At 41.7% G+C, this 23,423-nt stretch overlaps 1 protein-coding gene across 1 annotated transcript in view; it reads right to left on the reverse strand.

Annotated features, from left to right (window-relative positions):
• The window catches only part of LOC126461608 (protein KIAA0100), a 320,706-nt gene that overhangs the window by 98,170 nt on the left and 199,113 nt on the right, over window positions 1–23,423 (reverse strand). Inside the window, exons 22-24 of the mRNA XM_050096009.1 lie at window positions 19,675–19,805; window positions 12,243–12,463; window positions 11,522–11,664 (exon numbers count right to left, since the gene is read on the reverse strand). Of these exons, the coding sequence (XP_049951966.1) occupies window positions 11,522–11,664; window positions 12,243–12,463; window positions 19,675–19,805 (495 nt within the window). The remainder of the gene's footprint in view (window positions 1–11,521; window positions 11,665–12,242; window positions 12,464–19,674; window positions 19,806–23,423) is intronic.

Raw genomic sequence — 23,423 nt, forward strand, 5'->3', positions numbered from 1 at the left:
TTCTAAAGGTTTCCCATGCCATATATTCACATATTCCTAATCCGCCCACACCCTTAATAACCAGTAGCAAAAGAATGCCATCCTTGTCACCCAATATCACCCCAGACTGGGGCAACTGAACCTTATCATTCATCAGGGCTATGGACTATCGTGTCTATAAATGAGAAACTTCTTGCCCAGTTCTCACAACTCCTCTCATGATATGTCTTCACCCACCAAATTACACAATATCCTGGTCTGTCCCTATTCCATAGATCCTCTCAACCTATTGCCACAAGTCATATTCCTGTGGAAGATCCAGATGCAAGATCCAAGCAATTCACTCACCCAGCATCATTCTCCAGTCATGTCACAGACTTATCCTACCCTATCAGAGGCAGGGCTACCTGTGAAAGCAGCTACGCCATATACAAGGTCTGGTGCAATTTATGCACAGCATATTGTGTGGTACCACCAAGGCTTTGATCATCTACCATCATGCCCAGAAATGGGGGACATCCTTCCTACTCCTCCTAATTCTGTCATCCAGTCAACTTACATAGCACTCTGCTCCATCCCCTGTCCACCCAGCACATTCACCTCCACTCCTGTTGCAGGGTTATCACATGTCATCTGTGAAAGCAGCTATGTTATGCACTAAGCTGTGCTGCCATGGCTGCACAGCCTTTTATTCAACCACTAGCTGCACCCCGCAGTGCTACCCACTGTTAAACAGTTACTTTTAAGGAATTCCCAGGCATGTATTTGCTCCAATCTTCTTTTAGTCCCAACTCCGCCCCCCCCAATTCGCTCTGCACATCTCCTCCGCCTAATCACCAACTCTTTCCATTCACGTCTGCCAACTCCCACTCTCTCACTACCCCTCCATCTCCTCTGGCCCCTCTCTCGATCCATCCCTTCCTCCTCCCCCCTCTTCCTGTTCATCTCGTCCTGCCCCCTCTTGCTGTTCATCTTCTCCTCCCTATGTCCATTTCCTCCTCTTTCATTTGACTGTCCAGCTCCTCCTTCCCATGTCTCTGTCCATCACTTCCTTTTCCCTCTCTGTCTGCATATCTTTCCCCACGGCCCTTCTCTCTCCATGTTGCCATCCCAACAGGATGATGGTGGTTCTTACCCCTACAGTATTTCTTTCCACATCATAACTAAAATATGTACCAAATTTGCTTGAAATTGTTCCAGGGGTTCAGGTTAAACTCTTTACCAGTGACTTTGCCCATGTATACACATGTCAAATATATTAATATGTATTTAACATATGTAACACGTATCTATACACATATTTCAGCTTTATCTATAGGGAATTTTGCCCAGCAGTTTCATTTTCATGCTGCTTAATGTTTATGATATTGTACCTCCTAACCTCTGTGCTGTACAACTACATCATTTTACAGGTATGTGTACTGTCTGCAAATTGAGTTAGTATTAAAGAAGTAATAAATTAAAACATCATGCACGATGCACCAGTTTTTCACATATCTCACTGTTTATGATGTCATACCTCCTGAACTACAAGTCACAAAATGATATATTTTTCTATGTACATTCCGCAGCATATGTGGATGCTGTCTGCAAAATGTGTTGCGAACAGACTTAGTAGGACATCCTGCTCCATGTGGCAGTTTTACTGCATGAACAGGGAAAATGCAGTAAGCAATAAACATTTCTGCTTTCATCATTTTGTATGGTATGTCAGTGAGAAAAAGTTTCATAATGGTTTGAAATTATGAGTAAAATTTGTTGCAAGTCAGTAAGTGCTCTCATTTTCATATATTGGAGGAATGAAGTATTGGTATTTGCATATTGTAGGTTACATTTCTCTTTCACCTGCAACCCCATCTCTTTGATAGGTAGGTATATGTAAGGTAGACTACAGGGTTATTACAAATGATTGAAGCGATTTCACAGCTCTACAATAACTTTATTATTTGAGATATTTTCACAATGCTTTGCACACACATACAAAAACTCAAAAAGTTTTTTTTGGCATTCACAAATGTTCGATATGTGCCCCTTTAGTGATTCGGCAGACATCAAGCCCATAATCAAGTTCCTCCCACACTCGGCGCATGTCCCCATCAATGAGTTCGAAAGCATCGTTGATGTGAGCTCGCAGTTCTGGCACGTTTCTTGGTAGAGGAGGTTTAAACACTGAATCTTTCACATAACCCCACAAAAAGAAATCGCATGGGGTTAAGTCGGGAGAGCATGGAGGCCATGACATGAATTGCTGATTATGATCTCCACCACGACCGATCCATCGGTTTTCCAATCTCCTGTTTAAGAAATGCCGAACATCATGATGGAAGTGCGGTGGAGCACCATCCTGTTGAAAGATGAAAATAGCTCCCTGCTTGCTTTATTTGTCGACTTCCGCGGGCTACGCATGAAACTTGCCCGCACGCGTTCAACCGTTTCTTCGCTCACTGCAGGCCGACCCGTTGATTTCCCCTTACAGAGGCATCCAGAAGCTTTAAACTGCGCATACCATCTCCGAATGGAGTTAGCAGTTGGTGGATCTTTGTTGAACTTCGTCCTGAAGTGTCGTTGCACTGTTATGACTGACTGATGTGAGTGCATTTCAAGCACGACATACGCTTTCTCGGCTCCTGTCGCCATTTTGTCTCACTGCGCTCTCGAGCGTTCTGGCGGCAGAAACCTGAAGTGCGGCTTCAGCCGAACAAAACTTTATGAGTTTTTCTACGTATCTGTAGTGTGTCGTGACCATATGTCAATGAATGGAGCTACAGTGAATTTATGAAATCGCTTCATTTGTAATAGCCCTGTACATGTTAAATCAGGGTTTAAGCTATCTACATGCCAAATGTCATCCAAATCTGTCCAGCCATTTATGCCTGAAAGAATAACAAACATAGTTATACATACATAAACTTTCACATTTATAACATATATAAGATGACCACCAACCAGTTGTTCATCAGAATGGTGGCCACTGCCACAGTGTGGCTGAGAACAAAATTAATCATCCAGTCGCACAACATGTTCCATTTCAATGGCTGCTTCTCAACCCATACCATCTGTATCCTCCCCTCCAACACCAGCTTTTCTGAAATACACATATGGGAGTTATGTTTGCCACACTCCTTCACTTCTGCAATCCTCCTGGTCTCAACCTCTGCTAACCCACTGTTCCCCATCTTCTACCCAACACTGTCCTGTCACCCCTTTCCAATTCATGTCACCTTCATTGTGTGCTGCACTTCAGTGGATCCATTACCCATGCATCAACATGCCTATCCCATGCGCCTGCCACCTCTCCTGTCTTCATTCCTATTTTGCACACCTGCAGCCTCCATCTAAAACACTAGTTACCCATCCCAAACCCCAAACCCTCTGCTTCCCAGCTCTTTCTCCCACTGAAATGTGAAATGTGTTTTATTCATTTAGCTTATTTGAAATTTTGTCACACTTACAATAATACTTTATGGAGAATTTACTTACTTAAAATTTGTCAAATTTACAGTATTTACATCTACTATACCTATCATAAATTTTTATTCCATTTTAGGGATCCAGCTCAAAGTATCACTTCATCCTTCATGAAATCTTCCATAGAGTAGTAGTATCATTCAATTAGAAAATCATGTAACTAGCTTTTTAAAATATTTATCTTCATATTCATTATGTCACACCCTTTTATTGTGTTGTGAATTTTCATGGCTATATACTGAGCATGCAGTTTTGAGTGATGAGAGGTGAGCATAAAGTTTTCTTTATGTTTTGTGTTGTACGAGTGTTCAAAATGTTTTTTTTTTTTTTTTTTTTTTTTTTTTTTTTTTTTTTTTTTTTTTTTTTTAGATCCACTCTGAATAGATCAGCTCTGCTGTGTAGGAAAGGAACCAGCTCACAGATGTATAAAGAGGGGACAGTTAATATTTTTAGGTCTTTAAATAATGGTCGACACAATGTTGCGAATGATTCGTTTTTGCAACTTTAAAATTTGTGTAACATTTCCCCAGTTTCCCCAGAAAATTATGCCATATCGAGTAACAGATTCAAAGTAGCTGTAGTATGCTATTTTCCTGGTGGCCATATCAGTGGCACGGGCTAAAATTTCCATTGCAAATGCAAGGCTGTTTAATTTATTTGCTTGATATTCTATATGAGAATTTCAACTCAAAGTTCTGTCTAAGTTTATTCCTAGGAACCTGACTGAGTCAAGTTCTTCAATGTTTGTTTGTTGTGAGTGATACAGATTTCTTCAGTTTTTGAATGTTTGGTTTCATTATGTGGATTTTTGAAATCTTTGGACTTAAGTCATTTTGACTGAACCATGTCTCCAAGTTAGTTAACGTACTCATGAAACAATGTCGTCTATTGTCAGAATTTTCGTTGTCAATTTGGGCAGAAGTATCATCTGCAAACAAAGTTAAATGAGTATTTATATGGAGAGGCAAGTCATTCACATAGAACAGGAATAAAATTGGTCCAAGGATTCAGCCTTGAGGAACACCTTGTGATACAGTTTTCCACTCTGAGAAGTAATCTGCTCCATTTGATATGATTACTACCCTGTGTTTCCTCTCCAAGAGATATGATTCAAACCATTTCAAAGCAATATCCCGTATTCCATACCTGTTGAGTCTGAAAACAATCAGGGCATGGTTTACTGAGTTGAATGCTTTTGTAAGACTACAGGATATCATGCGACCTTAGCTTTCCTACCTAGTGATGAAGTAACTTTTTCAATAAACTCATTTATCGCATCTACTGTGTTTTTGACTTGTTGGAAGGGTAGGACGAAAATATCAAATATGCGCGAAATTCTGAATAATGTAAATGAAGCGTAGTTAGTTGTGTGTGTGTGTGTGTGTGTGTGTGTGTGTGTGTGTGTGTGTGTGTGTGTGTGGTGTACGAAGTAGGATGGGTGAATATGTTAACAAAACTAACACTCAAAGTGTACTCATTGTACAATGGAACATGAAGTTCAACAGATGTGATTGATTTTGCGTTGTAAAGAGTGTTCCATATAGAACATACCTTTTGAAATGACAGCCATTTCTGTTGTCAAGGTGAAAACTTCTTACAAATCTAGTCAACACTAAGTAGAAACTGTTAAAAAACTCAGTGGAATGTTTGTTCACTATGGCACACTAAATAAATCAATTGTGATAAGACTGAATGATGAATTTGGAAGACATGTTTGTTTCTGGATATTTAACCTCCGGGTCATCCTCAAGTTAGTCATTCTGCAGAAAACATCATGAGTTGCAATGCTGCTGAAATTACATTGAAATCTATTTGCTGACATTCATAACAATGGGACATTCCCAGAACCAACATGCAACGAACTCTGAAAGAAGATCTCCACTTTGGGCCTAAAAAATCCAAGTGAGACAAAAACTGCAACCACATAGCCACAAAAAGCATTAATCATTTGCCTATTGGGTGCTTGTGAAATGATGAATGTACAAGTTTCATCAAGAAAATAATGCTTACTCACAAGATAAACTTTCTGTTGAATGGCTTCATGAACAAGCAAAACTGCAATATTTGAGTACAAAAAACCCTTGAATAATTACTGAGAGGCTATCACACCCAAAATGAGTGAGTGTATGGTATGGCATATGAACTGAGGGCATAACTGGACTTTACTACTTAGAAGATGGCACCAGAAATGCATTAACAGTGTATGGCAAATGTCATTCCTTGCCTACTTGCAGTAACACATAGGCAAAGCCTCGTCAGAGAGGCCCACCGCATGAGCATCTAGGGAAGTGAGTCCAGTGGTGGTTTCCCGTTGCCTTCCACTAGTGATGATGAAATGATAATGAGGACTACACAACAACTAGTCCCTGAGTGGAGATAATCTCCGACCCAGCCGGGAATCGAACCTGGGCCCCTCGGTGTCACAGACTGCCGCGCTGACCAGTCAGCTATCGGGGGTGAACACTTTCAGTATAAAAATGACTGAAGTAAAATTTTGTCCAGTGTATATTTTGGTAGAAAATGTATGTCAAATAATACTAATTTGGCAACACTGTAATCCTATGTATGATAAATATTTTCATCCAATACAGTATGGAAGTGTATAGAGTATTATGTTAAAATACCCGAGGTGGAGAGTTCGATTCTGGGTACTTATTTATTTATTTCTGTTTACTAATTTTGTCCTGCCAATAATACAGCAGTACACACTGTTCCTGAAAACATAAATATCCTACAATTACAGTATTTCTTAACAGTGCACATAACAATCACTCCCCAAAACTCTCTCCCAACATCCAACAAGACCCATACCATAAACTACTGTCAACCCATCCACCTGGAACCTCAATCATACAAAAATATCCCTGCCATTCAATGGCTTCACTTTCACATCCACAAGCATGTCCAATCATGCTGGGCTCTCAACCCTAGGAGTGGAAAAACTTTCTTCCTTTTTTGCTATCAATCCCTTCAAGCAAAGCCAACCTAATCACAACAATGCATGCTGTCTCTTCCAGTTCATACCACTATACAACTGTGACTCTCCTCCTCTCCCACCTCACCATTCCCAGGTTACCTTCCAGGAATTCATAAACTTCAACTTGGCCTCACAGTCGTTCCCATACTCCCTTCCCATGAGCACAAATCTCTCAATTGTAGAAAAAACAATCACATTCAACCTGAAGACAGGCCATGATCTGATCATCGTCCCTACACACAAAGGCTCCATGACTTTTTTTATGAATCACATCAATTACCTTTCAGAAGGCATGTGCCAACTCTCTGACTACCCCAACTAAACCATGCCATAGTGATCCTGTCCCTAAAGCCCATCTACACACCTTTCCCCTGAATCCATTTCCAACCTCATGCCAATGAACTCTCACACACATTTTCTATATGCTTCCCAAAGCCCATGAACCCAACAATTTTGGATGCCCCATTGCAATGGATTGCTGTGCTCCCACTGAAAAATTCTCTTCACTTGTTGGCCAGCACCTCAAACCAATTGGCCACAGCCTAGCCAACACATTAAAGATGTGAACAATGTCTTTTACCATGTCTCAATAATCTCCATCCCATTAACCATCTGGATACCTATTCATCACTGTTGATGCCATCTGCCTATAAATCAGCATCCCTCTTGCCCACGGCATTTCTACTATCAAGCACTACCTCTCACAACATCCTTTCAACTCCAAACCCAAAAGCTCATTACTCATACCTGTAATTAATTACATCCTCACACACAACTATTTCTCCTTTGTGTGGGGGAGACACAAATCTGTGGAACAGCCATTGGCACCCAAACGACACTCTCCAATGCCACTCTGTTTCGGAGCCATCTAGGGTAAACATTCCTAGCCTCCCAAAATGCCAAACCTTCCTGATGATGTGCTCATGATTTGGACCCAGGGCAAAGAAATCCTAACCTCATTCCTCAACAGCCTCAACATCATCTCTCCCATTCACTTCACCTGTTCTTCATCAGCCCAACATGCTGCCTTTGACCTCAGTCTCTCTGATGACTTCATCCATACTTCTCTGCCTATCAAGTTCACTAACGATTAACAGTACTTGCAATTTTGATAGGTGTCATTGCTTCCACTCCAATGGATGGCACATCTGAAGTGACACGAATTCCCTTGCCTATTACACTGAAGTTCTCACTAACTTCTTAACATACAAGTACTATCCTCCAAACCTAGTCAGCAGACAGATTTCCCATGCCATATCCTTACACACACACCTAATCCACCCACCATACCCGAAAACTAGCTGCAAATCAGCACCCCCATAGTCAATACCATCCCAGACTGGAACAACTGAGCCATATCATTCACCAACACTATGGACCATTGTGTCTATAAATGAGAAATATGTTACCCTGTCCTTCCAACTCCTCCTCTCATGGTATTCAATCACTCTCCAAACTACACAATATCCTGGTCATCCATATGCCATGCACACTCCCAACTCATTGCCACATGGGTCATATACCAGTGGAAGATCCAGGTGCAAGATATGTCCAATTCACCCAACCAACATTCTACTCAACTCCTGTCACAGGCTTATCCTACCATACCAGAAGCAGGGTCACATGTGAAAGCAGTCATGCCATATACCAAGTCTGATGCAATTTATGAAAAGCATCCTCAGCAGGCATGACCACCAATGACTTGTACACCCAAATGAATGATCAATGCCAAATAGTGGCCAAGGGCAGAGTTAAGCACTCAATGGTGGAACAGGATGCTGAGCACAACATGCTAGATATCAATGGCTGCTTCATAATCAGTGTCGTCAGGATCCTTCCTCTCATTACTAGCTCTTCTGAACTATGTACATGGGAGTTGTCCTTGCACAATCTTCCTGGATTCAGTAGTGTGTGTGTGTGTGTGTGTGTGTGTGTGTGTGTAGATGATTCAACATCTCTACTGTTGGGTGAATTGTTACATTTACACTAAATTATTTTCATTGTCAGAACCATCAATATTATAACCAATTATTAGTCAGATACATTCATGAAAAGTAATAATCAGTTAAATTAAAATTACTTTTCATAGGACAAAAATAACCCCAAAAAATATCAATGTTGAGACGTTAAAAATACAGACTACATTCAGTATGAGTGGCCAGATGTAATACATCAGCAATGTGCTTAAAATTTTATAAACACACTTCCAAAGTGATATATGTTGCCTTCTAACAGATGGTCAAAGTGACCTCTCTGCATTTCCAAACATTTCGCAAATCAGTGGACCACTCTTCTCTGAGCTCATAATGCAGTTGTGTCTACAGTTACAAGAGCAGCATGGACACACACTACCAATTCTATGGCATTCATCAGCGGAGCAATGTAAACATGCTCCTCCCCAGAGGAAGAAATCCAGGGCATTGAGTTCAGGTGAACATTGTGTGCGGGTGTCCCTTAATGTTGAAGCCACAACCTCTGTAAACATGATTTCTGTCAATGATAATGTTAATATAGTATAGAACTTGATCCTTCTCCTCTCTTTTAATGTAGACCTTGTCTTTTTTCATATCATTTGCAGTTCATTATGGAGCTAAGAACTAAGATGTACAAATGGCTGGCTGATTCTGTCATTCAGTTACTGATAGCAACAAGAAACAATTTACAGGAATACAAGAAAACTGATACAGTAGCCATATGGGGAAGGACAAGTGGCAGAAAACGGTGGAAGGAGACACTACGGTGGAATGAAAGAGTCAAGGAGGTAGTGGAAAGGAAGAAGAAGACCTCCAGACTGTGGTTCCAAGAAAGAATCGAATTAGCGAGAAAGGAATATAAGAAAAAGAATGAAGCACATAAGACAGTGGCTGAGGAGAGAAGAAAGTGGATAGAAGAATGGACAAAGATGATGGAGGAAGATGGCAGAGAGTAAGAAGTACTATTTGGAATGGTCAAAAGTAAGAGGAGAGCTTTGAGGAAGGGTGAAATAATGATAGATAAAAGTGGGAAAGAGATTAATAACAAAGAGACAATGGAGACAGTGTGGAAGGAGTACTTTGAGCACTTGCTATATCTGTATGGACTTCGAGATGATGACAATAGACTAAAGCAGGCAGAAGTAAACTCTAGTGGAGGGCAGCAGGGGGTGGGGGCTGACATGAAAAGAAATGGAAATAGCACTGGACAGGATGAACAGCAACAGGTGTGGACAAAGTAAGTGTCAAAATGGTAAAAGCAGAGGGGAGGTTGGGAAACAGCAGCTATATCTTGTGATGAAGTGGTGTGGAATGAGAAGGACGCTCCAACAGCTTTTGAAGAGGGCACTAATTGTCCCTATATTCAAGAAAGGGAGTAGGGGGATTGTAGAAACGTCGCACTGATACCACACCGTGCCAAGGTATATCAAAAGATCTTTGAGAGCAGAATCTGAACAAGGATTGATAACAAATTGAGAGGGTAATAGCATGGCTTCAGACCTGCAAGATCAACTGTTGACCTCATATATGCAGTGAGGAGCTACAGGAGCACCACTATGAATTAGGGGAAGACCTTACGATAGCCTTTCTCAATACAGAAAAGGTATTTGATAGTGTCTGTAGAAGAACGGTCTAGGAAGCAGTAAAAAAGAAGAGAGTGGAAAAAGAGTCAACAAAAGGAGTGGAGAAGATGTACTGTGGAAGCCTGAGGTGTGCAAAAGTGGGAAATGAAAGGACGGATTGGTTCCAGAAAAAAACTGGTGTGAAACAGGGCAGTGCATTGTCATCTCTCCTCTTCATTTTGGTCTCGGATGAGATACCAATTAAGATGGCAGAAAAAAACAAGATTAAAGCAATGGTGTTCGTGGATGACTTGACGATCTGGGAAAATAGTGAGGATGACATTTAGTAACAGCTGGATGCTCGGGGTGGTATCGATAGCTACGATGCCACAACGTAGGTCCACTCTGCTGGGTTGGCACTACAAGAGACACCGATGACAGCACCCTCTAGCTGGTGCTGTCGAGGTCTGCGAGCTCTGCGACTGCTTCACCCCATTTGATCAGGTGCAGACAGCCAGGACACTTCGCTTCAACTTCGCACCACCTTGAAAGTTATGTAATATATTTGCATATGTTATCCGCTAGTAAAGGTGCCTTAACTGTATCAGCAGTACCGAGATATTGGTACCTTTTCCTGTTCCTGTTCCTGTTCCTTATCCACGCGCCGCCTCCCAGGAGGGATACAAAACTTGGGAAGAAACTGTGGGACACTATGGAGTGAATGTTGATGTAAACATATGTGAGATACTATTTACAAGTAGAAAGAAAGATAGATCAACTAGTTGAATAAGGATTAGAGCTGAACAGTTGAAGAAGGTGGAAAGTGTCAAGTACTTGGAAAACATGATAGAGAAAAATGGAATAAATGTGAAACAGATCAGTGAACATGTAAAGCAGGCAGAAGTATTTCTATGAAGTTTTAGGTGCTTGGTTTGCGACAAGGACATCACATTAAAAAATAAAAAAGTAATATGTAGAAGCTCCTACATCACAGTACTGATTTATGCATCTGAAACTTGGGTAATGAAGAAATGACACGTAAGCAAATTACAAGCAGATGAAATGAAATTCCTCAATAGTAGGATAGGAGTAACAAGGGGAGGCTGGACAAGGAATGAAAAGATAATGGAAATACTGAAAGAGGAAGCCTTGCAGAGCAAAATAGAAACATCAATGCTAAGATGGTATGGGAACTTAAAGAGAGGAATGCAAGAGGTTCCCGAGAAAGTACATCAAATGGAGATGTGAAGGAAATGACCAAGACGAAGGCAAAGGCAAAGGGATAGACGACTGAAAGGCATGGAGGAGTATGTTGAAGATAATAGGCAAGGACTAGACAAGAGTTAGCACAGTAAGATGGTGGGAAAACAGGAATATATGGCAAGGCTTATGCTCCAAATAGACCCAGCCTAGGGTTGGAAACTGTACAAGATTATTGATGATGATCATTATAATGATGGTGGTGACAACAAAGCTGGATCCAGACATTATAACAGTATGATTTTGAAAGATCATTATACATAGTAGTTGACAATGCAATGGCATAAATTATTTATTCTTACCTCTTTCCCTGGTTCTGACTGCAGTGCACTTTTCAGCCATATTTCTGCATCATTAACCTCACAATTCATGTACATAATGGACCATTCTGCTCTTGGCCGATGTTTCAATCCATCATCTATTGGTACAAGGTTTAGTATGTGTTCTGTAATTGGCAAGAAATAATTTTTAAAGATGTATTTCAAATTACATTTCCCTATGTGCCAGTGAAAAAAACACGTCCAGTACAATTGTAGTGGAGCATTTTATTTCAGAGATAAAGTAATGAGCAATTAATGCATTGGTTTTGAATTGAATACTTCCATCTGGAGATGCAAAACAAGGGCAAATAACACTGTCTTTTGCTATGGATCAAGAGTGTGTATGTGTAGCTTTTTCCTTACATCAAATTAATTTATCACATTTTTGTTTTGTTTAACTCCAAAAGTGTTAACCTCATCAGAGTACAGTTTGGAAGCTTAGTGCTGCCAAAGACAATATAGGCACTTTTGTGCGAGAATTGCTCAGGGACTTACCAATAATTTCTCCCTTCATATTTCACAATATAGTTCGTGTCTTTGGACTTGTATAATAAGATGTTAACTAACTGCAACACATAACAGGACAATGTGTAAAATTAAATGGATGCTTTTTTGCACATATATTATTTTGTACGTTCCATTTGCTGATACTAATTATGACCAGGCTGCTTCCCACAGTGACCCAAGTCATAAAAATGCACACCTGAACTTGAAGCTATGCGGCCTCCTAATAGCTCGAAACCTCTCTGCATGGCAAATGACATCCAGTATGAGACCTGGAACTTATGAAGTCCAAGAAGAAGATGGACTTTTCGATAATGACGACTCAGAGGAATTTTTCTCGGCCTCAAGTTCTTAAACACTGCTCCTCGTCTTGTAGGTCTTGTAACTCCTGATAGAATTAACTTCAGATTTTCAAACCACCTGTAACACAAAACATTTTCATGGAGTCCACAGTACAACAAAAATATTGCAGTGGATTGTTGCGCTTAAAATCACTCATAATCAACATGGATATTAACCCATTAGCAACGGAATTAATTTTTTCATGATTTTTAACAAAAATTTGTGTTATTATGTCTGTAAAAGGCATAAATTACACAATAGAGTTGTTTCGACAAAAGTCGTGACTGTCATTAGCGAGATATTTGATGTTGCCATATGGCAATGCTAGGCGCTTTCACTACCTAAATTTATATGGATTACAACTGCAACTAAAATAAGTAGGTTATTGAAATTTCTTATTACATATACAAGTTTTGTGCAAATTTATTATTCAGTCTTTATCATACAATTGATACTTTATAACACAGTACAATTAATAATCAAAAATCAAACCTTGAACTCAGCATTATTTTACATAAAATGGAATAAAACAGTCAATACACTATCCCACATTACACTTTGAACACGTTCTCACAATAGATTTACAGTCCTTGTGCGCACACCTTTTCTTCTTCTTTCCTTCTGTATGCTGGACGAGGTGGTCAGTGTTATCAAACCTAATTGAATCTGACATGCGGCTATGGGAACATGCCCTTGATGCAGATTGTGGTGTCACCACCAGACACCACACTTGCTAGGTGGTAGCTTTAAATAGGCCGCGGTCCATTTAGTACATGTCGGACCCGCGTGTCGCCACTGTGTGATCGCAGACCGAGCGCCACCACAAGGCAGGTCTCGAGATACGGACTAGCACTCGCCCCAGTTGTACGACGACTTTGCTAGCGACTACACTGACGAAGCCTTTCTCTCATTTGCCGAGAGACAGTTAGAATAGTCTTCAGCTAAGTCAATGGCTATGACCTAGCAAGGCGCCATTAATCATTTAAGATAGAGTCTCACTTGTATCATCAAGGAATGCTGTATTCACATGAAGGATTAAAAGTTAAGTATTAACGCAGCAACGTACTTTTCTTGCTACCATTCATTACGTATCCTGTTTCAGACCTCTATCTAGCCTACGTGAGATTACGCGTGCCTTTCGGCTACTTCAGTGTGGCGTAGCTGTCTTGTTACGCCACAAAACAGATGGTCTCCCGGCTCCTTTTGGTAAAGCTCGGTGTCTTCGCAAGTACACTGTTGCTACTTCTCTCTTGAAATCAAGCTGAGAAATAGTTTAGTTTCTTGTTTTATTATACAAAATCCAACTGTTTTGTTTAGTGACATCTAACATCTATGTAAAGAGACACCAGTACCATTTCTTGCTTCTTATTGCAATGCGATAGCATGCTAGATTCTGATCCATCTGATCAGTACCTCCCATATACGTATTATATTTGGCTACCAGTTTTAGTCTGGGAATCATTATAGGCTCTGAGCACTATGGGACTTAATTTCTCAGGTCATCAGTCCCCTAGGACTTAGAACTACTTAAACCTAACCAACCTAGGGACATCACACACATCTGTGCCCGAGGCAGGATTTGAACCTGCGACTGCAGCGGTTGCGCAGTTCCAGACTGTAGCGCCTAGAACCACTAGGGAATCATTGTGTTTGGCCCCCCCCCCCCCCTTTTTTTTTTTTTTTTTTTTTTTAGTTGTGACAATCTCTTGACTTGGCCAACTTCTTGTGCACCACATGAAGAAGAGCTCATTGTGACAACTAAGTTATCCAGTCACCACACATACAATAGTCCATCATTCTTCTCTATTTGGATCTGGGGCTCAACAAACACCTCACCTTCAATATCGTCATTATAAAGAATCTTCCGCACCTCAGCAAGCAAGAAACCTCTTCTAAAACAAAAAAGAGAAAATTCATCCTTTTACTGAGTACAAGCGCCTAGCATTGCCATATGGCAACACCGACATTCAAATGGCCTAAATGAACATAATTTATTGCACAGCAGGCAGTAACCTCCAAAGAATATATATTTAGAGCACAACCATACTGAAAAACCAAATTATATATTGTAAGTTACTGCGTAAAACATACTTACTCGAACTTATACTCCATTTTTCTTCATCATTCAGCAAACAATGACTTCCAACACTGCTTACACAGTAGAATTTAAATGTATTGTTAAAACTGTTGCATTGTAGTGATCTTTACAGTCTTGCAGAATGGAATTCAGTGCTGCCAACACTCTCGCTTCGTTGATGTCGTGGAATCAACGATTTTAAAAAACGTTACAAACGTTGCCATATGGCAACTCATGGTGCAAGTGGGTTAAAGGCTGCTAAATTTACATCCCAAAAAGGAAGTAGAACCAATATGAAACTTTCAAAGACAGATCTGATTTAATATAGATGAAAAAGGCTGTTTGTATGTTTTACTGCTCCAAGTTTATGCACTTCTTTCACTGTAGAAACTGGTCAGGTTTCAGTACAATTATTATTGCAATTCATTTTGACTGCAATAAATCTATCATTCTCCAAGAATTTTATGACTACCCTTAATGTTTGATTTTATTCCAGCATTTGAAGTCATTTACTATCATATAACCTCACCTACCAGCGCCATTTTATTACAAATATTTGCTATTAAAAATTAGTGAAACAACAATACAATACAACAATAGTATTCTGACAAACAAAATATGCACTGAACATATACAGTTCCCTCCTGAATTTCAAATGTTAAATTTTTGCTAGACCTACACATGGAACATGACCTTGGTTCAAACTACAATGAATACGCAAGATATGGTATCAAAATAATGAATGTGACAAGTAACCACGTTAATCATGCTCTTTATTACTTTAATAATGCACAAATGTAGAAGTAGGGCTGGGTAAATTGAAAGAAGTAGACATTTAGAGATTCCATTAGAAAAAGTGGTGGTGATGGACATGAGGATCCAGATGGCCTGGGTCATGAAGCAGCCACTGAAATGGCCTGGGTCATGAAGCAGCCACTGAAATCAAGTATGTTACATCCAGCTGCGTGTTGGGCCTCTGCGTGGTCCACTTTGCTCTTGGCTACAGTTTGGCAGTGACCATTCATCCTGGTTGACAGGTGGGGTTGGTACTCATAATGATATAAAAAGCTGTCCAGCGATAGCAGCAGAGCTGGTATATGACATGGCTGCTTTCACTGAGGGCCTGGGCTCTAATAGGGTAAGATAAACCTGTGACAGGACTGGAAGTGTTGGTTGGGTGGATTGGGGATATGATCCCTGTGGAAAGGGGCTGGATTGGTTGTTTTGAGGGAAGAGACCAAACTGCGAGGTCATCGGTCTCATTGGTTTAGGGAAGGACGGGGAAGGAAGTCGGCCGTGCCCTTTCAAAGGATCCATCCCGGCATTTGCCTGGAGCGATTTAGGGAAATCACGGAAAACCTAAATCAGGATGGCCGGACGCGGGATTGAACCGTCGTCCTCCCGAATGCGAGTCCAGTGTAAAGGGGCTGGAATTGGGAGCAGCATTTGGATGGACTACAATACAGTGCAGGCCGGGTGGGCAATGGAACACACTTATCCCAACACACACATACCCCCATACCTCATGTGTTTCATCCTTTTTTCCCCACATTTTTTGAGCTTTTTTTACATATCTGTGCATATTTTTACATATTTGTGTGTATTTGAGCAAATTTTTGTGTATTTGTTCATATTTTTGGATGTCTATTTACTTCTATGGGACTTTTTCTGTTATCCACCTCGCTCACAACCATTGAACACTTTCATTTGCCCATATCCTATGTCATTTCCCCAAAGCCATCTGTGCCACAATGAACCCTAACACATCTTTCTGCACCAGTTCAGTAAAGTATCTCTCTCAATGGCTAGAACCCAATCAAATATTCTGCTCCTAAAATGCTGCCTAAACCACATAATAGCTCCCACCCCCTCCCCCTCCCAATACAGGCTAACCACAAATATTCCTTTCTCTGGATACACCCCCCTTTTCACAATGACCGTCACCTTTTCAGATTCTGCCAGTCCATGGCCCTCACAAACCTGGTACAGCAAAAATATATCTCCACGACACAGACATCCCAGAAGCCCCTTGCTCACTCTGCGAGATATTGTTACTGTGCAATCTATACTTCATACATCACTTCTCTGAAATTGAATCCCTTGCCTTCCAGCATCTGAAAGAGCATTCCACACACACATCCTTAAGTTACCCAACCTGATGATAACCCACTGTCACTTTGGGGCTCCACTATCCAACCTCTATCGCACCCAGAGTGTTTCTCCTTGTTAACCACTCATATCACCTGGATCCTGCCTAGCTGACCTTTTCAACTTGCAACATTCCCCAAAACATCCTACAAACACTCCACTAAATCCAGAGCCATTACACTATTCTTAACTTTTCCACCAAAATCCTTAGCCCCACAGAAACTTCAGTCCTATCCAAGACCTCACCTTCAGCCCTAGACCCAAATTTAACCATGCTGGACTTGCCAAAGATCTACTCTCCTTCTCCCAGTTTTGCAGAGGAAACACTTGTCTGTCACCAGTCGCTCCCACCAAAGCCAACCTAATTCCACTAATCCCAACATTGAAACCACCCTTTCCCAATTCACACCACCATCCAACTGCGATCCTCCCCCACCCCCTCCCCCATCTAACCATTCTCTAGTCACCTTCCAGGAATTCTTTACCTCCAACAACTTGCCCTCACCATCCTTCCCCAGATTCCTTCCTCAGAAATCCAACCTCCCTGTAGAATAAAAGACAGCCATAGATAGCCTGAAACAGATCCTCATCTGCTGACAAAAGTTCTGCCACTGTCGTGATGAACTGCAGTGACTATAAGGTGGAAAGCATTTGCCAATTGTTTTGACTTTTCCACATATAAACTCTGCTGGAGTGGTCCTATACCAGAAGTCCGACATAACCTTAAATCTCTGCTTAAAGCCCTAGATGCTTCCCAGAACCTCTGTGCTGAATCCATTCACCTCCTCATCCTTATGACAACTTACACACCCATTTCCTACATGCTAGCCAAAATCCTCAAACCCCAAAATCCTGGACAAGTCATTGTAGTTGGTTATTCTGCCCCACTCAAAAAATTTTGGCGATTGTTGACCAACACTTCCAGCCAGCTACCAAAATCTAGCCTCCCACATCACAGACACCAATTACTACTCCACTGACTCTCCACCATTCCCACCCCTTTATTTCCTGGATCCCTATTCACTTCCTCATCCATCATACACCTTACTAACTTTATGTTAACACACAACAACTACTGCTTTCTACGGAAGGTACACAAACAAATTCACTCTCCTATGTCAAACTGTTTATGGACCATATAGAGAAAACCTTTCTAAGGTCTCCATAGCCCCACTCTGGTTCATGATAATTGATGATGATATTTATGATCCCAGCTCAGGGGCAAGACACACTACCTTCATTCCTTCAGGACCAAACACCTTCTCTCTCACCTGATTCACCCAATCCTCCTCAACCCATTGTGTCACCTTCCTAGACATTGACTTCCTCCTCTCTGATGGCTCCATCAACACCTCTGTCCAACCTAAGCCCACCAACCACCAACAGTACCTCCATTTCAACAGCTGTGACCCCTTCCACACTATCACCCTCTCATACAGCCTGGCCACCTGGGGACAGTGTATTTGCAGTGCCAAGAACACACTTTCATATTTTGCTGAACATCTCACAAAGGCCTTCACAGACAGGCACTATCATTCAGACCTTGTTCTTAAACAGATCTCCCATGCTATATCCCTCCCCCACACACAATCCTCCCACCACTCCTAAAAACCATGTACAAAGGAGTACGCTCTCTGTCAGCCAATACCACCTCAAACTGGAAGAACAGAACCCCATCCTTCATCAGGGCTTTGATTATCTATCACCATTTTCAGAAATGACGGAGATCCTACCGAAGATCCTTCCCACCTCTCATAAAGTCGTGTTGCGTCATCCACCCAACCTCCTCAATATCGTAGTCCATTCCTAAGCCACTTCCAATCTCAAACCCTTGCCACAGGCATCATATTCCCATAGAACACCCAGGTGCAAAAACTGCTCAATCCACCTATCCAGCACATCCTATTCCAGTCCTTTTTTACATGCGTATCCTACCCCCATCAGTGGCCAGTTATATCGCATACTAGCTCTGCTGCAACCAATGCATAGATTTTTACACTGGTATGACTACCAACCAGCTGTCCACCAGCATGGATGGCCATCGCCAAACTGTGGCCATGACAGAAGTGGACCATCCTGTGGCACAACCCTCAACTGAACATAACACACACTATTTCAATGGCTGCTTCACAACTCAGGCCATCTGGGTCCTCCCTTTCCACCATCGCCTTTTGTAAACTGTGCAGATGTGAGTTGTCTTTACAACACATTTGCTACTCCCGAAATAATTTTGGCTTCAACCTACAGCAACCTCTTGTCCTCACACCCTCCACCCAATAGTTTCTGGCCTGTCTGTCCTCACCACCTCCCAATTCACATATCCTCAACCTAATTGTGTACTGCTCTCTACCAGCACACCCACCTGTCTTTCCCCCTTCTCTGCTCCTCTTCTTTTCCCCTCCCCACTCCTTCCCTCCACCACAACTCAATGGCACTTGTCCCACCACCATCTAATTCCTGCACACTCCGTCCGACAATGGTGAGTTCTCTTCTGACCACCTGTAACCTCCTACTGCTGCCCTTTCCCCACCACACTCTGGATTGCTTTCATTTGACACATCAGTTGCATTCTGTCAGAGTGTCTGGAGACCATGGTCACAGTTGCATGAGGTATGCTTGCTTGTGTGAATAAGTGTGTGTGTGTGTGTGTGTGTGTGTGTGTGTGTGTGTGTGTTTCCTTTTCTGTACAAGGATTTAGCCCACAGCTCAGTGTCTAACAGCCCTTTTGTTGCTCTTAGCTGCTACTCGACATGTGATCTTTGTGGTGAGGAGCCACCTATTCTTTTCAAAACACTATTGATAATTTATGATTTGATTTTTTACTGCTCAAATGCAGGCAGTCTCTTTCTTTTTTTTTACATTAAAGCATATCACTGATTAATCAATGTTTCAGAATTATTAATGAAAGTAAAATAACTCCATAATCATTAACTCAGACCGGCAGGGAAAAGTGCTAACCAAATGTAAGATAGCAAAAGATTGGAGATTAGAAATACAATAAAAAGAATTCTAAAAGATGACTGATATAGATGTCTAAATAATATTTCAATATTTCAGTTCATACCTTAGGGTGCTTCCATACAGTACAACTATAGGACAGTCGATCTCAGAACTCCTGTTCACAACTGGTTTAGTTTCCAGGGCAATGCTTATGTTTAAATTTTGTGATCGGAAAGCTCTGAATGAATCATGTTCCTGAAACATGCAAATCAATAATCACATACCTGAAAAAACAGAGGTTGATGAAATATTTGTTTCTGATACCATATTAAACAAATAATTTTAAATAATGGAATATCCAGGTAGGAATATTCACAATGTAAGAAAAGACAGATTGCCACTTACCATAAGGAAGACATGTTAAGTTGAAGATAGGGATAATTAAAAGAACTAAGATACAGCTATTGGTCACAGCTTTCTTCAACGAAAGAGAAACACACATCATTCACACACACAAGCAAGCACACCACATGTGCACATGATCAGAAATTCCCCCATCTCGTGCTGGATTTCAACTATCACTTGGGATGAAAACAGCAATCTGGAGGGGTGCGAGGAAGGGGAAGGGACAGTAGTGTACAGGTGGAGGTGGGTGGTGAGATGAATGCTGTCTGGTGGAGTTTACAGAGACTAGAATGTCAACAGGCACAACATCAGGAGATTGTGGGGCAAGGAGGTGGGGAAAAAATGAGTGGAGGAGAGGAGTGAGGAAAGATGGGTGGGTGCATTGGAAGATGATGGCAAATAAACAGGGTTGGAGACAAGAATGGGAAGGAGATGATAGGAAAGAGGAGGTGGAAGCTGTTGGGTGGAGAGAAAGAGGACAGTATGTCACTGTAGGTTGATGCCAGGATACTTACAGAAGGAGAGAATGAGTTGTATGGATAACTCAGATCTGCGCAGTTCAGAAAAGCTGGTGGAGGAAGGAAGGATCCGGATGGCTCAAGTAGTGAATCAGCCATTGAAATCAAGCAGGTTATGTTCAGCTTCATGTTGTGCCACAGGGTGGCCTACTTTACTCTCAGTCACAGTTTGGCAGTGGCCGTTCATCCTGGTGGACAGCTGGTTGGCAGTATAAAAAGCTATGCAATGATTGTGGCAGAGATAGTAAATGGCAGCATTCACAGGTGGTCCAGCCCATGATGGAGTACAATAAACCTGTGACAGGACTGGAATAGGATGTGCTAGATGGGTGGACTGGGTACGTCTTGCACCTGGGTCTTACAGGGATATGATCCTTCTGGCAAGGGGTTGGGATCGGGAGTGGCCTAGGGATGGACTAGGATGTTGTGGAGGTTGGATGGGTAACAGAACACTACTTCAGGAGGAGTGGGAAGTATCTCAGGTAGAATGTCCCTCATTTCAGGGCATGATGATAGGTAATCAAAGCCTTTGCAAAGGAATTGTTTCAGTTGTTCCAGTCCAGGGTGGTACTGGGTGACAAAGGTGCCAAGCCTGGTTCTTGGGAATGGTGGAATAATTGAGGATGCGAGGGGAAACAGCACGGAAGATCTGTTTGTGGACTAGATGTGGGGATAATGTGTTCCTGTGAAGGCTTTGCTGAGACAATCAGCATAGTGAGCAAAGTAGTTCTTGTCACAGCAGATATGCCATCCTCAGATAGCCAGACTGTATGGAAGGGATTTTTTGGTATGGAAGGGATGACAGCTGCCGAAAAGCAGGTACTGTTGGTGGTTGGCAGGTTTAATGTGGGCAGAGGTGTAGGTGGAGCCATCACAGAGGGCAAGGTCAACATCTAGGAAGTTGGCATGCTGAGTAGAGAAGGGCTATGTGATGCAGATGGGAGGGAAGGTATTGAGATCGTGAAAGAGCAAAGATAGAATGTCTTGGCCTCGAGTCCAGATCATGAAGGTATCATTAATGAACCTGAATCACATTAGGGGTTGGTGTTTGGGAGACTAGGAAGGTCTCCTCTAGATGGCCAATAAAATGGTTGGTATAGGAAGATGCCATGTGGGTGCCCATGGCTGTGCACCGGATTTTACTGTATATCTTCCCTTCAAAATAGAAGCAGTTGTGTGTTAGAATAAAGCTAGTGATGTGTATGAAGAATGAGCTGGTGGGTTTGGAGCCTGAATGACATTGGGAAAGGTAGAGTTCAATAGTGGTAACACCATGGGCATGAGGGATGTTGGTGTATAGGGAGGTGGCATCAACAGTGACAAGTAGGGATCCAGAAGTTTAAGGGGTGGGGATTTCTTTGACATGGGAGGCTAGATTATGGGCAATTGGTTGGAGGTGTTTTTCAATGAGTGCTGAAATATTTTCAGGTGGGGCACAATAACCAGCCACAATGGGGGCTACAGGATTGTTGGGTTTGTGGATTTTGAGGAACATATACAAGATGGGTGTGCTGAGTGTCACAGGGGTGAGGGTGGAAGTGGATTTATGGGAGAGGTTCTGGAAAAGACCTCAGGCTTTCAGCAGGGATTGGAGGTTGTGTTGTACTTCTGGGATGGGATCAGTGTGGCAGAATTTATAGGTGGAAGAGTCAGATAACTGGTGGAGACCTTCTGCCAGGTAGTCACTGCGATTCATAACATTGGTGGAACTGTTGTCTGCAGGTAAGATGATTAGGTCAGGATTTGTTTTGAGGTTGGGTGTGGCTATTTTTTCTTCTACTGAAAGGCTGATGTTACAAAGAAGGGATCTGGGAAAGGATAGCAAAGCTAAGTTGGAGGTAAGGAATTCCTGGAAGGTGACCAGTGGGTGGGTGGAGTGTGTGTGTGTGTGTGGCGGGGGGGGGGGGGGGGGGAGGGGGGGGGGGGGGGGAGCATCACAAGCAGATGGTGGTATGAACTGAGAGAGGCAGGGTTCAATGTTGGCATTAGGTTGGTTTTGGTTGGAGGGGCTGATGGCAAAGAAGTGCCGAGGGTCTCAACGAGGCCTTCACAGGCAGACACTAATCCCGCAGATGGAAGGGGCAACTAGTTGAGGAGCACAATAAGCTGGAACATAATTTCTCAACCAAACAGATCACAACACTGGAACACAAGTAACTAAATTGATTTTGTGATCACATAGCAGTGGTGGCAGAGACTATAATATAAAGTTGGTGTCAATGTTGAAAGCTACACTCAAAGCACATCCATAACTGCAGGTATTCACATGAGTTTTCTTGTATCCACCAGTAGTTTTGCATCTTTGATAAAGTACATTTGGTAATGAAGCATCAGTAATTACTTGTAGATTATATAAAAATAATGGAAATATTCAGAATGAAGAATCCCTTGGAAGTGGAACATTGGAGATTTTAATAACAAACACAAAAATGCACATAAGTAAAGAATGGGTTTTCTGAAAACAGTATTGACAAACAAAGCCATTCTACATTTTTGTTGACAACCAAGAACGAAGTTCTCTGAACAAGTGACAGCTCTATGATATAATGAAAAATTTGTACCAAACCTGAATCTTATCCACCTAGAATCTATAATGGATTTAAGTGATAATGTGAGAAGTATACAATGACTTAACAGAAGATTTCACTGTAGATGATGATGTCTAAGGTTTTGGAAACATACAAATTTTGAAATTGAGTATACTTCCTGTATAAAACGTATTTAAAGTTCTTTGAGAATGGTAAATACTACATAGCATATGCAGCAATGTAGGAAAAGGTAGATTGCTACTGACAGTAAAGAAGACATGGCAAGCTGAAGACAGGCAAAATAAAATGACACTTCCACATAGCTTTCAGCCACAGCCTTCATAGAGAGAGAGAGAGAGAGAGAGAGAGAGAGAGAGAGAGAACACACACACACACACACACACACACACACACACACACAC

The sequence above is a fragment of the Schistocerca serialis genome, chromosome 1 (assembly GCF_023864345.2).
Source record: "Schistocerca serialis cubense isolate TAMUIC-IGC-003099 chromosome 1, iqSchSeri2.2, whole genome shotgun sequence".
Classification (NCBI taxonomy): Eukaryota; Metazoa; Arthropoda; class Insecta; order Orthoptera; family Acrididae; genus Schistocerca; species Schistocerca serialis.